Here is a 15000-nt window from a genome sequence, read left to right as displayed (position 1 = left end):
GTCCTCGGCCCACCCAGACCCACCTGCCCGACCCCACCTCAAAGAGCAGCAGGGACTCCTCGATGGGACGGTCTCTCCAGGGCGAGGGCGGAGGGTTGTGGCCTTTGAGCTCCTCTCCTCGCTGGTGGCACACGTAGGCCTGGCCCCTGTGGGGGAGGCTGTGAGTGCCGGCGGGCTGGCCGTCAGCCTGCCGGGCTCCGCGGGGCAGGCCTTACCTGCGGATGAGCTCCACGGCCCAGACATACAGCTGGTCAAAATAGTCAGAGGCGTAGGTCACCTTGTAAGGAGTGTAACCTGGCACAGCGACACCCAGTGTGAGCAGCCAGCCAGGGACCCCGGGGCAGGCCACGGCCAAGCACCACCCCTCCGCCCCGGCCCCCCGCAGCCGTACCCAGCCAGGCCACCATGTCGCAGATGGCGGTGAAGAACCTGGCTTCCTCCTTCTCAGGGTTGGTGTCGTCAAAGCGCAGAAAGCAGATGCCGTTGTTGGCCTAGGAGAGGCCGCGTGGTGAGCGCCACCACCCGCTCCCACGGCGCAGCTCGTCCCGCCCTCCCGCTCCGAACTGGAAACGTCTGTGTTCCTCCCGCTACCCGTCTCAGCACCCCAACGCGGCACCTCACACACCGCGGCGCGAGAGGCTGCCCTGGGGGCCCCCCGTCTGGACTCGCCGCCCCACGAGCTCTCCCCAGGAGCCAGGGGCTCCTCAGTGTCTGGCACACATGGCCCCTCCATGTCTTCTAGCGCTCGGGGCACACACAGCAGGGTAGAGGGCACACACAGGGTAGGGGGCACACACAGGGTAGGGGGCACACACAGGGTAGGGGGCACACACAGGGTAGGGGCACACACAGGGTAGGGGGCACACACAGCAGGGTAGGGGGCACACACAGGGTAGGGGGCACACACGGGGTAGGGGGCACACACAGGGGAGGGGGCACACAGCAGGGTAGGGGCACACACAGCAGGGTAGGGGGCACACAGCAGGGTAGGGGCACACACAGGGTAGGGGGCACACACAGGGTAGGGGGCACACACAGCAGGGTAGGGGCACACAGCAGGGTAGGGGCACACACAGGGTAGGGGGCACACAGCAGGGTAGGGGCACACAGCAGGGTAGGGGGCACACACAGGGTAGGGGGCACACAGCAGGGTAGGGGGCACACACAGGGTAGGGGGCACACACAGCAGGGTAGGGGGCACACACAGGGTAGGGGGCACACACAGCAGGGTAGGGGGCACACACAGGGTAGGGGGCACACACAGGGTAGGGGGGCACACACAGGGTAGGGGGCACACACAGGGTAGGGGCACACACAGGGTAGGGGGCACACACAGGGTAGGGGGCACACACAGGGTAGGGGGCACAGACAGGGTAGGGGGCACACACAGGGTAGGGGGCACACACAGCAGGGTAGGGGGCACACACAGGGTAGGGGGCACACACAGGGTAGGGGGCACACAGCAGGGTAGGGGGCACACACAGGGTAGGGGGCACACACAGGGTAGGGGGCACACACAGGGTAGGGGCACACACAGCAGGGTAGGGGGCACACAGCAGGGTAGGGGGCACACACAGGGTAGGGGGCACACAACAGGGTAGGGGGCACACACAGGGTAGGGGGCACACACAGGGTAGGGGCACACACAGCAGGGTAGGGGGCACACAGCAGGGTAGGGGGCACACACAGCAGGGTAGGGGGCACACACAGGGTAGGGGGCACACACAGGGTAGGGGGCACACAGCAGGGTAGGGGGCACACACAGCAGGGTAGGGGGCACACACAGGGTAGGGGGCACACACAGCAGGGGAGGGGGCACACAGCAGGGTAGGGGCACACACAGCAAGGTAGGGGGCACACACAGGGTAGGGGGCACACACAGCAGGGTAGGGGGCACACACAGGGTAGGGGGCACACACAGCAGGGTAGGGGGCACACACAGGGTAGGGGGCACACACAGGGTAGGGGGCACACACAGCAGGGTAGGGGGCACACAGCAGGGTAGGGCACACACAGCAGGGTAGGGGCACACACAGCAGGGTAGGGGGCACACACAGCAGGGTAGGGGGCACACACAGGGTAGGGGGCACACACAGCAGGGTAGGGGGCACACACAGCAGGGTAGGGGGCACACACAGCAGGGGAGGGGGCACACAGCAGGGTAGGGGGCACACACAGCAGGGGGGGGGGCACACACAGCAGGGTAGGGGGCACACACAGCAGGGTAGGGGGCACACACAGGGTAGGGGGCACACCAGCAGGGTAGGGGGCACACATAGGGTAGGGGGCACACACAGCAGGGTAGGGGGCACACACAGGGTAGGGGGCACACACAGCAGGGTAGGGGGCACACACAGCAGGGTAGGGGGCACACACAGGGTAGGGGCACACACAGGGTAGGGGGCACACACAGCAGGGTAGGGGGCACACAGCAGGGTAGGGGGCACACACAGCAGGGTAGGGGGCACACACAGCAGGGTAGGGGGCACACACAGCAGGGTAGGGGGCACACACAGGGTAGGGGGCACACACAGCAGGGTAGGGGGCACACATAGGGTAGGGGGCACACACAGCAGGGTAGGGGGCACACACAGGGTAGGGGGCACACAGCAGGGTGGGGGGCACACAGCAGGGTAGGGGCACACACAGGGTAGGGGGACACAGCAGGGTAGGGGCACACACAGCAGGGTAGGGGGCACACAGCAGGGTAGGGGGCACACACAGGGTAGGGGGCACACAGCAGGGTAGGGGGCACACACAGCAGGGTAGGGGGCACACACAGCAGGGTAGGGGCACACACAGCAGGCGGGGAAGGCAGACCCTCTGCCATCGCATGGGAGCGGCAGGTGGTGCCCGGCGCACGGGGTCCCGGCACTCACCTTGGCGTAGCCGAAGTTGAAGTTGATGGCTTTGGCGTGCCCGATGTGCAGGATGCCGTTGGGTTCGGGCGGGAAGCGGGTGCGCACCTGAGGTGAGGAAGGGTGAGGGGAGCTAGGCCCGGGCGCTCGGCCACAGGGCTCAGGTCACTGCACAGTGAACACAGGCCCTGGAGGAGCAGGTGGGGCCCCTCGCAGGGGGGTCCGGGGGCAGATGGGATGGGCCACGGGGACGAGCCCACGGCTATGCGGACCGCCAGCCGGCCTGGCCACACACACACCTGCCCACCAGTGACGGCCAGGTGCTGCCTCAGGAGCTCCATGGTGTGCGCAGTGGTCACGTAGCCCGGGGTCTTGTAGTTCTCGCCTGCCAGGACGAGAAGGCGCTTTTTACGGGGCTCCCACGCCGGGCCCGGCGCAGCGCTGTCCCGAGCCCGCCCCGCCGCGCCTGCCCGCTCAGCTCACCAGGCTTGTGGAACTTCAGCGCCTCCCCCCGGAGCTGCTCCATCAGAGACAGGGCCTGGCCCGCAGCCTCACCTGCGGAGACGAGGACGCTTACCCTCGGGCACCGCCGCCGTGTCCGGCGCAGGTGGCGCTGTCAGGACTACTCATCCTGCGGCCAGAACAGACCCTCCAGGCCCCGCTTCCCCGGACCCAGAGCCAGAGCCAGAGCCAGGCTTCTCGGGCCCCTGAGGCCCGTCTCTGGGTGGAGAGGACAAAGGAGACCCCAGGACTTCGAGTCTGACGGCAGAAAGCAAGGTGTGCGGGACACCCGAGGGGACAAGGCCCATCAGGCGGACAGCCCGCAGCCAGGGAGCTGAATGGGTGGCGGCCCTCGCTCTCACCGTTCTCCACCGCGTCCTTGGCCGCCCTCTGCTCTGTCTCTTCCGGCCGAGCCTTGGCCACCTGAGAAAAGCGGGGTCAGGGCTCTCAGGTGGGGACTTGGGGTCACTGGGGTCAGCTACTCCCTTTCCGGCCTGAAGTCTCCCTCCACCACCGCACCCCCAGGGCCCGGGACCCTGCTCCGCTACCTTCGGCTTCTTCTCCAGATCAGTCTCCCTCTTGGGACCCAGGAGGTGGAGGACCTGAGCAGAGACCACAGTTAGGCCTGGACAGGAGCCCGGCTGAGCCCACCCACACCTCAGCCCTTCCTGGCTGCCCACCAGCACCACTGAAAAGCCCGCCTGGCCACCCACCCTGCTCCTCACGGCTCTCCGGCCTCCTGAGAGCCATACTGGTTTCAGGTGCCACTTAGGGAGACACTATGGCCCAGCATCAAGATAAGCTGCTATCTCAGCCAGCACCCTCCTGTCTCCTAAACGGAGATCTCGACTTCAAATGCGGCGAGAGCTACCCTACTGACAAGGCGAGGAGATGGAGGTTCAGGGCAGTGACTCCCAAACGAGGCTCAGCCCGAGGCCACGCCTCTCACTGCCTCCTCCACACCAGGCTCCCTATTCACCGCAGAGCAGGCCCAGTCCCCGCCTTGGCTGCTGTTCACCCCTCAGGGGCCTATACCCTGTGCATGGCAGGTCTGTGCCTGCTTCAGCTCAAGGAGCGCCCACCTGCATGTCCACTTCGTGCTTGATCATCTTGCCATCCGCCCACTTGAGCGCAGCCCGGGCCTCTCCTAGAAACGTGGGCACAAGGAGCTGCGGGAAGGCCAAGGCAGGCCCTTCCCACCCTCTTTGCCAGGAAGGGGGCCAGACCGACCTCAGGAACCAGAGCCCCCGCCCAGCCAGACCCCCTTCCTTCTTTTTTTTTTAAATACACTTCTTTACTGATTTCAGAGAGGAAGGGAGAAGGAGGAGAGAGAAAATCATCAACGATGGGAGAGAATCATGGATCGGCTGCCTCCTGCACACCCCCTCCTGGGGATCAAGCCCGCAACCTGAGCATGTGCCCTTGGCCGGAAGTGAACCTGGGACCCTTCAGTCCGCAGGCTGACGCTCTATCCACTGAACCACACCGGCCAGGGTCAGACCCCTACCCCTCTGCCACCTCCCTCTTATCACTCCGAGCATCAGTCCCTCCCTGCCCTGCGCACCCATCAGCAGGCCCATGTTGAAATGGTAACGCTCCTCCAGGAGCTGGGGCCGGTGGCGTTGTATGGCGACCTCCACCTGTGGGAAGGAGGCCAAGCGGGAGGTTCAGGAACGCGCCCCCCGGAACCACCCCTCGCCCTGGGTCTTCCTCGGTGGAGAAGCAGAGCCACTCCTTCCCGGGGAGCAGGCAGGGTGCCGGGGAGGACTCACCGCCGCCTCGATCTGCTCGGGCGTCACCTCGATGCCCACCCCACATTCCCGCTCGAAGTCCACGGGGTCGATGGGGTCCAGCGGGTGACTTCGCACATACTCCAGGGCAGCTGGCGAAGGAGGGCGATGAGCGGAGGCATCTCAGCGCCAGGAGGTCAGGAAGGCCGCATTCCAGAAACCCCAGTGACAGCTGGCTAAGCCCTGCACCACCCCCACCGCAGCCCCGGCCGGGAAAGCAGCCCGGGGAGAGGGAGGGTCTCCCCCAGACCTTCCCAGGTCCCCAAACTCGCACAGGGGGCCGGAACTAGGCATCTAAAGAGATTGGGGGGCTCGGCAGGAAGGGGGCCCGGCGGCGGTGGCAGGAAGGCGGTCTCACCGCTCAGCTGGGCCTCGGTGTGGATCTTCTTGTTGGCCACGTAGCGCACGAGGAAAGGGAGGCGCCGGGGATCCCTGAGGCGGGAGGCCACGCCATAGAGCAGGGTCCCGGTGGCCTTGTCGATGGCGGAGCCCAGGGTCTGCTGTGCCTGCGGCCGGGAGGGAGGGAAGCCCCTGAGACGCGCACTGGCGAGGCGGGTGAGCGGACGGGGATCAGGCCCCAGCGCCCCGGAAGGCGCCCGGCACCCGGCACCGGACACCCAGCCCCCGACCCCGGCCCAGGGCGGGGGCTCGCACCTGGGTCGCCGCCTCCCGCAGCTGCGCGCTCAGGGCCGCGTTCTTGAGCGTCTCGCGGGCCTTGTGCTCGCTCAGGCCGAGGCCGGTGAAGAGCGAAACGGAGTCAGCGGTCGCCATGGCAGGAATCCGGAAGCGGAAAGGAAACGCCGGGGCCAAGCTGCATGTTGACGTTGGCCCACTGGCCAATAGGAGAGCGCAGCCGCCGGGGCCAGCCAATGACGTCCTTCCTGGGCGAGAGGGGGCGGGGCTACCCGAGATTGCCGGCGCCGTTTAAAGGGCCGGGTGTGCCTCACGCAGCCCTTCCGGGCGCGGCGTCTCGGCAGGCGCTACGGTTCCTCGGAAGGGCCAGAGGCGGAGGGGGGAGGCGGGGGGCAGGGCTCTGTGCAGCGGATTTCCCCTTCCGCCCTGGAAACCCAGTCTGGTCTCAGGAGCCCCCGTGAGCCGCTGTCCTGTGTCTTGAACTTGGCCCTGGGTCGTCCCGGAAGTCACTGTTTAGCCCTGGAAATCCGGCCAAGACTCTAGGGCAGAGCTGGGGGGACTGGCGCTTTGGGGGCGCTTACTGGACACCCCTGGCAGGAGGGACCTCGCAGAAGGCCTGGGGTGGTTTAGTTTAAAATCTCCCGGCTCACTGACCGTCCCACGCCCACACATGCAAATGCCGTGATAATCCCAAGCAAATTAGAGCTTGGCATCCACCTGCAGGCGTTTGACCGGTTATGTCACTTAAGTTGGGGTTCTGTGGGACAGAAGATGGCCATGGGGCCGGGGCAGGGGTCTCCCCACAGCTTCTCAGGTTTCTTGGAGGCACTTGAGCTGCTGGGGTGGGAGTGGGGGGATACCCCCATCACTGAATCTGGAACCTTAAAGAACAGAAAACTGGAATTCAGGTGTTCAGAGGCCTTGTGATGCTAATACTCCTAAAGGCCTGGCCAGGATGCTGGCCAGTCTGTGTCCGTATTCTGTGTTCTGCTTTGTGGCCATATCCCAGTAATGAAGGGTCCGTGTCTGGATCAACATCTGGGTCCCACATGATGACCAAATGCCAGGCTCTGCCCGGGGCCGCGCACTACATCAGGACCCAGTCGTCTGTGTGTTGGGGCTCCCCACCTCCCCGTGAGCAGGGGATACCACAGCACAGTGATACCACCGATGGGCACCCAGAAGCAGTCACAGCCACACCAGCCCTGTGCTGAGCAGAGTGAGTTCCCATCCCCTCCCTGCTGCATCCTCCGGAGGGTTCACTACAGCACCATGGAGAACCCTGCGGGCCCGGTGGCGCCCCCTCCGTGGGGTGCGGGCCTGCACCGTCCCTGCCCTCGGGAAGCTGCCCGTCACAGGATGAGGCGGTAGTGCTGCCAAGAGTGCCACGTGGCAGCGCGCCGGCCGCCCTCCGGAGCCCTGACTCGCAAGGAGCAGAACTTGGTGAATGGGCCCAGCCCGGGTGGGAGGCTGGCCTGCTGGCGTGAGCCCGTTACTCCTTCCAGGAAAACCACCGAAAAGTGATGAAGGAGACAAGCCAGGCGGCAGCCAGGAGGCCCACTGCGGCCAGCCAAGAGGCAGGGCCACAGCCAGGCCATGGACAGGTCCCTGCGGAGCAGGCCAACCATGAGCATCAGGCAGCAGAGGCCACAGCAGCCAGCTGGCACCCAGGAGGGTCTGTGGCAGGCTGAGTATCAGCAGGGCGGTGGGCCGGGGCACCCAGCACCCCTTGAGCGGTGCCTCCGGCACAGGCAGCCCACGGTGGACAGGCACAGGCTGCACCGTGTAGGCCGGCACTGTCGTGTGGCACACCACCCCTACGTGGTGGGCCCTCCACACAAGGCCAGCACCAGCCCCCAGCCTGCCATCCCCCCTCCGCACGGCCTCCCCCAGCTGCCCAGGTCCCTCTCGAAGGCCATCAGCCCCACATGGCTCTGGCCGTGTCCCCACGGGGAAAAGCCAGCACTGGCCACAGCCTCTTCCAGGCGCTCCTCCATCGCCCTACTGCAGCCGAGGAGCTCCGGTGGGCATGGGGGGCGGGGGGGTGACGAACAGGACTGGAGGACCCGTGTCCTCTGCCTGCCTCTGCCTGGCGCTTATGAGCACCGGCCTCACAAGACTGCCCCCATCTCCCTCGGCTGGAGATGCCCCAGGAATGGAGAGAGGAGGGGGCAGCCTAGCCCCCAGAGGCCAGGAGGCTGCTCCCAGGATTTGCTGTGTGTGTACGTCACCAAGGCCGCGGCTGGGACCAGCCTGCAGACCTGCTGTGGGCGAACAGCCTGGGGCCAAGGTCCCAGGGAAGAGACGGTCTCCCTCTTCCCTCTCCCCGGAAGTTACCGAAGCGGTCCTTGACCCTTTCCCCGATCTTTTGGAGCGAGATCTCCTTCCCCCGGGCTGTCCCTGTGTTCTCCCAGAGCGATCTGCTGGAACTCCAACCAGCAAAGACCCGAGAACGGGCAAGGAGGGAGACCCCATACCTCCGGTTCTCCAGGTCCCCCGACCTGTCTGCTGCTGGAGCCTCACGGGTCCTCGCCCTGGTGTGAGGCGCCCACGGGGTGCCACCCACAGCTGCCTCCATGCGGAACCAGGTCCAGTGGGATGGAAGGGCAGCAGGCGATGGCACAGGGGGCGCCATGATGCACAGGGCCCCCCTCACTCGCCCTCCGGACCAGAGCACTTCCAGGGTCTTCAACACAAGGACACACACACCCAATGGCAGGGAGGAGGGCCGCAGCCCCGGGCATCAGTCACCGAGTCTGCTTATTTAGCATTTATTTTTAAAATATATTTAAACAGCAGCAATCACTTCCAAAATGCAAAAAAAAAAAAAAAAAAAAAAAATTACAATTTTAGAATAAAATTATGTTTATAATGCGAATCAGAAAGAACTGAAGGTACAACTGAGACTCCAATCCCGCGGTACTGAGGGTGTCTGGAGAGCCCAGGGCACTGGTCTGGGGTTCGGGCTGACAGGAGGTTCCGACCTGTGAGGTTCCCACCCTCGTCACCCCCCACTCCCCCGATGGAGCCAGTGTCCTCTGGTTAGAGAAGCAGCAGCGCAGGGCTGGCCTTCTATGGAGGTTCCCCCCCCGGCCCCCCCAGCCAGGGACCTGCTAATCGACCTCCTCCATGTTGCTGTAGGTGGGGGCTGGGCGGTCCGCAGGGGGGGCGAAGCGTTCAGGGGCTGTCCGCGCGGGGGCCGCCTCGGGGGCCTGGCCAGGGCCTAGTCCCTGCAACAGAACATGAGGACAGGGTTGGGGGCTGCCCAGTGCCGCCGGCATCCCTGGGTGCTGGCTCGGAGCTCCGCACCCGAGGGAGGGCCCCACGGCAGGCGCGGCAGCAGCGCATTGAGACAGAGAGACAAGATCAGCCTGGACAGTCTCGCTTTATTGACGCTTTAAATACAGGAAGCTGGTGGGCAGGGCCAGGCCCAGGCCAAGCTCAGAGCAGCAGGACGGACGGACGGACAGCTGGATGGACACCACCCTGTTTGCTCTGCCCCTGCAGGAGCCACAGACCCTCTCCCTCCACACACAGAGCCCGAGCCCAGGGCTGGCCCCAGAGGCAGCATGCCGGGGGGCGGACGGGCGGCTCACAGCGGCGGCCGAGCCCGCTCATCTCCAGTGACTCTGGGACACCAGAGGATAGAACACGTTGAGCACGAGGGCCACCAAGGCTGCCACGGTGCCCAGAACAAAGTACCGGAGGCAGCCCTCATCTGGGGTGGGGGGGCCGCATGGCGGGGGGCCCACCCAGTCCTGGGGCCCCCAGGAACCCCGGGGCGCAGGCCCCTCGGGCACCGGCTCCTCCGCGGCCTCCAGCTCCTGCCAAATCCGGGAAGCCTACAGTGTGCAGAAGGGAGGTGGTGACCCAGAGGCCTGAGGCCCGGCCACGACTCTCCCCCCCGAGGTGACGTGCTGAGCCCGACGTCCCAGGTTAGGCCGCAGGAGGGAGGGGAGGAGCCAGGGCCTCGCAGGCTCAGACAGGGCGCGAGGGCGACTCCTGGCAGCACTCTGGCCTCGAGAAGATTCCACTCAACGTGCCGCTTGCGTGCGGCCCGGGCTGGGCTGCCCACAGAGGGCACTGGCTCTCGGAGGACAGACCTGCAGCCCAGGGGCCTTCTGGCTCCTCCCACATCGAGACCCTGACCGCTGTCTGTCTCTGAGGCTCCTCTGAGTGCAAGTGGAGAGGGCTCAGGCCGGAGAGGGCAGTGAGGCGGCGGCCAGCACAGGAGGGAGGTGACTGTGCCCAAGCCAGGCCCTGGGCACCCAGGGACGTAGGAGACAGAAGACCCCGGAGACTCAGCAGACGCTCCCCTTGGAGCGGGGGACAGCCCCGGCCAGGTTAGGCCGGTCCCGAGGGCACGGGCAGTCACGGCGAGGGGAGGGTGCGGGGGAGGCTGGGAGGCCAGCAGGTGCAGTCAGTCCTGGCACCGTGCCCAGGGAGGCTGAGCAGACACGCCTGTGCCACGTGGTGCCTATGTCCATGCCAGTGGCCGCTCGGTGTGTCCCTCTGTGCCCCTGCACCGCGGAGACCCTCCAGCTGAGGCTTCACGTGAGGAACCCACCTTCCCGCCCCGCCCCGCCCCGCCCCCGCGGCTGCAGGGCTATGGCTGGAGGAGAGGAGCTGTGCCCAGCCTCCCTGTGACTCAGGCCCCACTGGCTTCCAGCCTCCCAGGCCTCACCTGGCTGGCGGCAGCCTCGGCTGCGGGGCCGAGGTCTGCGTGGCGCTCGGCGTGGCCTGCCCGGGGGGGCCTCTCCACGGGCGAGTTGCGCCGGCGGTAGAAGAGGACGTAGGCGTAGCGCGTCACCACCTGGCTCTCGTCCACCGTGGTCACCGTGCTGTCATCAAACAAGCGCCAGCCTGCGGCGGACGGCGGGGGGGGGGGGGGGGGTGAGCAAACCGCCCCTGCCCGCCCCCCCCGCCGTCCGCTGGCGCGGCCCTCACCCACGTCGCTGCGCTGGCTGCTGCGGTCACTGGGCAGGCGGGCGCAGGCGGTGTAGTGGCCGCCGATCATGCCGCCGTAGTGGTTGATGACGGCGTACAGGTCGTAGCTGGGCAGCTGCTCCTCCTTCTGGCCGATGCAGAACTTGCTCAGGTCCAGGTTCCTGTGGCGAGCGGAGTGAGCCAGGCCGTGCCCGCGCCCCGCGCCCCCTCCCGGCCCGGGCCCGCGCTCACCGGACGGGGAACTCCACCAGGTCGTTGATCTTGTCGCGCCAGATGAAGCTGCGGAAGGAGAAGCGCTTGAGCTGCACGATGAGCACGTTGGGCAGGCGCCACAGCAGCAGCTGCTTGGAGGCCTCGCGGTGCTGCTTGCACTGCGGGCAGTACCTGGCGGGGGCGGGGGCGGCACGGTGAGTCAGAGGCAGCCCCCCCCCGCCCGCCGCCCCCGCCTGTGCCCATCCACACCAAGCCTCCTCGGGGGCCAGCACTTCGGGCCGCGTGAAGAGGGTGAGGCACTGGTCCAGGGTGAAGTGGCCGGCGCGGGCGGCCTCGCCGGCAGAGCCGGGGTCCTCGGCACACTCCAGCTCCTTGGAGGCCACCAGCACGAACTCCGGCTGCCGGTCGTTGTTCCGCCAGACGAGCGCCAGGCTGCAGTCCTCGTCCAGCTCCAGCGGGGCGTCTCCTGGGCGGGGCAGGGGGGGGGTCAGCTGTGGAGCCGCTGGCAGCCCCTCCCGCGCCCCCGCCCCCGCCCCGCGCCCCCGGCCCCAGGCACCTTTATCCTCCAGCCGCTGCTCCCGGTTGGACGTGTCGATCTTATAGATCAGGAACTGGGATGTGTGGGGGTTGGTGGCTTCACTCGGGTGCTGGTACCCGGGCACGGCAGCTGAGAGAGCAGACGTCAGAGCCCGGCCCCCCGCCCGCCCGCCCCCGCCCGCCCCCCCCCCCCCCCCCGCCCCGCCCCCCCCCCCCCCCCCCCCCCCCCCCCCGCCCCCCCCCCCCCCCCCCCCCCCCGCCCCGCAGAGCCTCTCCCGCCCCCCCCCCCCGCCCGCCCGCAGAGCCTCTCCCGCCCCCCCCCGCCCGCCCGCAGAGCCTCTCCCGCCCCCCCCCCGCCCCGCCCCGCAGAGCCTCTCCCGCCCCCCCCGCCCCGCCCCGCAGAGCCTCTCCCGCCCCCCCCGCCCCGCCCCGCAGAGCCTCTCCCGCCCCCCCCCCGCCCCCGCCCCGCAGAGCCTCTCCCGCCCCCCCCCGCCCCGCCCCGCCAGAGCCTCTCCCGCCCCCCCCCCCCCCCGCCCGCCCGCAGAGCCTCTCCCGCCCCCCCCCGCCCCGCCCCGCAGAGCCTCTCCCGCCCCCCCCCCGCCCCGCCCGCAGAGCCTCTCCCGCCCCCCCCCCCCGCCCGCCCGCAGAGCCTCTCCCGCCCCCCCCCCGCCCCGCCCGCCCGCAGAGCCTCTCCCGCCCCCCCCCCGCCCGCCCGCAGAGCCTCTCCCGCCCCCCCCCCACCCACCCCGCCCCGCAGAGCCTCTCCCGCCGCGCCCAGCGCCGCGTACCTTCCGGCCGGGGCAGCTTCTCCCCCGCAGGCGAGGAGCCCCCTTCCGCGGGCCCGCCGGCCAGCATCTCAGAGGCAACGCCACTGGTGCTGGGCACCGGTCCCCGGTCAGGGGCCGCCCACGCCCGGGGCACCACGTCCCCCTCCGCCGCGGGCGGCAGCATCTGGGGCTCCGGAGGCGGCAGGGACTCCCTCTCGCCGTCCCCGGCCTCCGGAGAGCCCGAGTGCAGCGCCGTGTGGCCAGGGGGCTCCAAGGCCATGCGGCTGGGCTGGAAGGGCGGCTGGAAGACGCTCACGGAATACCTGCAACAGGAACGAGGCGCATAGGAACCCTGACCGGCCACCCGCACCCCCATTGCCCACGGCACTCACCGGGCATAGCCCTCCAGCAGCTGGGCGAGGCGGGCGTAGGTGAGGCGGGAGGCGGGCACGCTGACCAGGAAGGGGAAGCCGATGTTCTCAGGGCGGCAGAGGCCCTTGTGGTCAGGCCAGTGGGTTTTCTGGCAGAGCCTGGGGGGAGAGGGCCTCTGATGACCCTGCCCAGGGGCTAGCCGCCCGCCTTCCGGCCTGGCAGGGGGGGCAGCCCGGGGCGGGCGGGCAGCCGGGGGCAGGGCGGGGCAGCCGGGGGCCGGGCGGGGCTGGCGGGGGCAGGGCGGGCAGCCGGGGGCAGGGCGGGCAGCCGGGGGCGGGCGGGGCAGCCGGGGGCCGGGCGGGGCAGCCGGGGGCAGGGCGGGCAGCCGGGGGCAGGGCGGGCAGCCGGGGGCGGGCGGGGCAGCCGGGGGCCGGGCGGGGCAGCCGGGGGCAGGGGGGGCTGGCGGGGGCGGGCGGGGCTGGCGGGCCCTCACTGGTTGCAGTAGCCCACGCGGTAACACCGGGTACAGCGTTTCAGCTTCTCGTCCTCGGGCTGCTGCTTCCGCTGGCAGGCCGCGCACTTGGAGATGGGGATGCTGGGCACCTGGGGGCGCTGGGGTGGGTCATCGGCTCAGCAAGGCCAGGCCGGGCAGGAATGCCACCCCCCTGCCCCCAGCCCAGGGCCCCGTGCCAGCAGCCCGGTCTCCCTCACCTGCTGCACCTCCAGCACCACCACCTGCTCTTTAGCCAACTCGGGGGACAACAGCTCGAAGCAGAGGAGCAGGTCCGAGGGGGACACAGTGTCCAGCGAGTGGGAGGGCAGGAACATGCGGTGGAAACGGCTCTTCACCACCTGACCCAGGGACAGTCCCGGTGAGGACAGCCCCCCAGCCCCTCTCCCCCCACCCCACACACACACACAGGGAGGATCCGGCTCTGACCCTCGCTCTACGGGGGGGTTGGGGGGGAAGGCACGTGGCAGCAGCATAGGCCTCTGCTGGCTCAGCCTTATTGCCATGAGCAAGAAGCCTGGTGCCCTGGCCGGTGTGGCTCAGTGGATAGAGCATCAGCCCTCTGACGGAAGGATCTCGGGTTCCGTCCCTGTCCAGGTGTGACATAAAAAGGGAGCCAGTGCTTAGGAGGGCCTGCGAGACCAGGCCTGGGCCCAGCGTCCGCCTGGCTCTCCCTGGCGGGGCCTGGGGGCTACAGCCTGGTTATCATGGACCACGTTCGGAGACTACAAGGGCGCCACCAGCGGGAGGCCAGTGCTGCGGGAGCACCGCACGGAGGGGGTAACCTGCAGCCCAGCTCCCCGTCCACGGGAGGAGCTGCTGGGCCACCGCGACGGCTGGGCACTGGGCGCCCGTGGTGCAGCGCGAACGCAGAGCCTCCGCCTGCTCCGCGTCAGGGCCGCCACTGCGGTTCTGCGCGCTGTGAGCCCACCGTCCACTCGCTGAGCCCGGGAGCTCGGACACACCTCGGTCAGACGCAGGTTCTCGGGCTGCACGTGGACCCTCTGTGCCAGGGCGTCCAGCACCTCGCTGGCGCTCGAGTTCTCTTTGCTGACGCTCACCAGGAACTGCGGGGACAGAGGGACCGTGGGCCGCTGGCCGGGCCGAGCCGGGCAGCGTGGGGGGAGGAGCTGTGCTCACCTTGACGGGCTTGCTGTGCGGCTCCCGGGCGAAGAAGAAGACGGGGAGGACCTTCTGCTTCTGGGGCAAGGGCACCGGCAGGTAGAGGAAGGGGTCAAAGGTGATGGAGACCTGGGGAGACACCGGTGGCACTGGGCGGCCCACAGGGAGGGGAGGCGGCCACGGGGCCCCCAGGGCCGAGCAGCCAGCAAACCATGAGCCCTGGACAGACCGGGGGCCACCAGGAGACTCCAGACCCTCCTGGTACCCTCGGCCCCGCCCACCCTCGGCCCTCCTCACGCCGTCTGAGCCCAAACAGCCGTCACCGCAGCCAGGAAGCCTGCCCACCAGCCTCGAGCCCACGCCGGAGCCCACCCTCCCGCCAGCTGCCCTGCCAGGCCTGGCCGGCCGGGGGGCCGGGAGCCACGCACCTTGGCGCACACGGGGCACACCAGCTTGGACTTGTACTGGCCCTGGAACAGGTCCACAATGAAGGAGTCGTTCCTCATCTTGTGCCTCTGCCACGCCTCCTCGGCCACCACCTGAGGGCGCAGCTTGTGAGCCGAGCCCGGGCCGGCCGGCGGGGCCGGGCCGAGCCCCCTCTGCGTCCCCCCACACCCCTTCCGCGCCCCCGACCTCGTCGGGCCGCCCGTCCGAGTCCACGGTCTCCGTGTAGGGCTTGTTCTGGATGCGGTTCAGGTCCTCGTGCAGCCCGTCCAGCAGGAAGGCCATGAACTCCTGGGCGTCGTGCT

General features: G+C 68.8%; 2 protein-coding genes and 1 long non-coding RNA gene across 21 annotated transcripts in view; 1 reads left to right on the top strand and 2 right to left on the bottom strand.

The window, feature by feature from the left end:
• The window catches only part of QARS1 (glutaminyl-tRNA synthetase 1), a 10788-nt gene extending 4825 nt beyond the window's left edge, over positions 1–5963 (bottom strand). For 2 of the 3 annotated variants that reach the window (XM_036432312.2, XM_045579601.1), the window contains exons 1-13: positions 5804–5963; positions 5508–5655; positions 5132–5241; positions 4924–4999; positions 4442–4506; positions 3908–3961; positions 3722–3782; positions 3342–3413; positions 3158–3243; positions 2880–2966; positions 392–491; positions 216–294; positions 38–146 (exon numbers count right to left, since the gene is read on the bottom strand). In XM_036432312.2, the coding sequence (XP_036288205.1) occupies positions 38–146; positions 216–294; positions 392–491; positions 2880–2966; positions 3158–3243; positions 3342–3413; positions 3722–3782; positions 3908–3961; positions 4442–4506; positions 4924–4999; positions 5132–5241; positions 5508–5655; positions 5804–5920 (1164 nt within the window). In that variant the 5' untranslated portion in view covers positions 5921–5963. The remainder of the gene's footprint in view (positions 1–37; positions 147–215; positions 295–391; positions 492–2879; positions 2967–3157; positions 3244–3341; positions 3414–3721; positions 3783–3907; positions 3962–4441; positions 4507–4923; positions 5000–5131; positions 5242–5507; positions 5656–5803) is intronic. The other variant, XM_036432313.2, reaches the window with a different exon arrangement.
• A 656-nt stretch (positions 5964–6619) lies between these two features.
• Positions 6620–15000, top strand: part of LOC123652086 — a 25125-nt gene continuing 16744 nt past the window's right edge. The window contains exon 1 of the long non-coding RNA XR_006741190.1: positions 6620–6916. This is a non-coding gene — a long non-coding RNA (uncharacterized LOC123652086). The remainder of the gene's footprint in view (positions 6917–15000) is intronic.
• Positions 8538–15000, bottom strand: part of USP19 (ubiquitin specific peptidase 19) — a 25483-nt gene continuing 19020 nt past the window's right edge. For 10 of the 17 annotated variants that reach the window (XM_045579598.1, XM_036432291.2, XM_036432295.2 and 7 more), the window contains exons 14-27: positions 14885–15000; positions 14680–14790; positions 14270–14380; positions 14095–14196; positions 13330–13470; positions 13112–13230; positions 12639–12776; positions 12268–12569; positions 11499–11609; positions 11192–11408; positions 10961–11113; positions 10730–10890; positions 10467–10645; positions 9149–9624 (exon numbers count right to left, since the gene is read on the bottom strand). The exon at positions 14885–15000 is cut by the window's right edge and continues 43 nt beyond it. In XM_045579598.1, the coding sequence (XP_045435554.1) occupies positions 9397–9624; positions 10467–10645; positions 10730–10890; positions 10961–11113; positions 11192–11408; positions 11499–11609; positions 12268–12569; positions 12639–12776; positions 13112–13230; positions 13330–13470; positions 14095–14196; positions 14270–14380; positions 14680–14790; positions 14885–15000 (2189 nt within the window). In that variant the 3' untranslated portion in view covers positions 9149–9396. Of the gene's footprint in view, positions 9013–9148; positions 9625–10466; positions 10646–10729; positions 10891–10960; positions 11114–11191; positions 11409–11498; positions 11610–12267; positions 12570–12638; positions 12777–13111; positions 13231–13329; positions 13471–14094; positions 14197–14269; positions 14381–14679; positions 14791–14884 lie in introns of those variants that run through there. The other 7 variants (XM_036432297.2, XM_036432299.2, XM_036432298.2 and 4 more) reach the window with 2 other exon arrangements.

This window comes from Pipistrellus kuhlii, unplaced genomic scaffold (assembly GCF_014108245.1).
Source record: "Pipistrellus kuhlii isolate mPipKuh1 unplaced genomic scaffold, mPipKuh1.p scaffold_m20_p_11, whole genome shotgun sequence".
In the NCBI taxonomy this organism is placed as follows: Eukaryota; Metazoa; Chordata; class Mammalia; order Chiroptera; family Vespertilionidae; genus Pipistrellus; species Pipistrellus kuhlii.
Note: the sequence above shows the minus strand (reverse complement) of the source record. Positions and strands in the feature narration are given on the sequence as shown.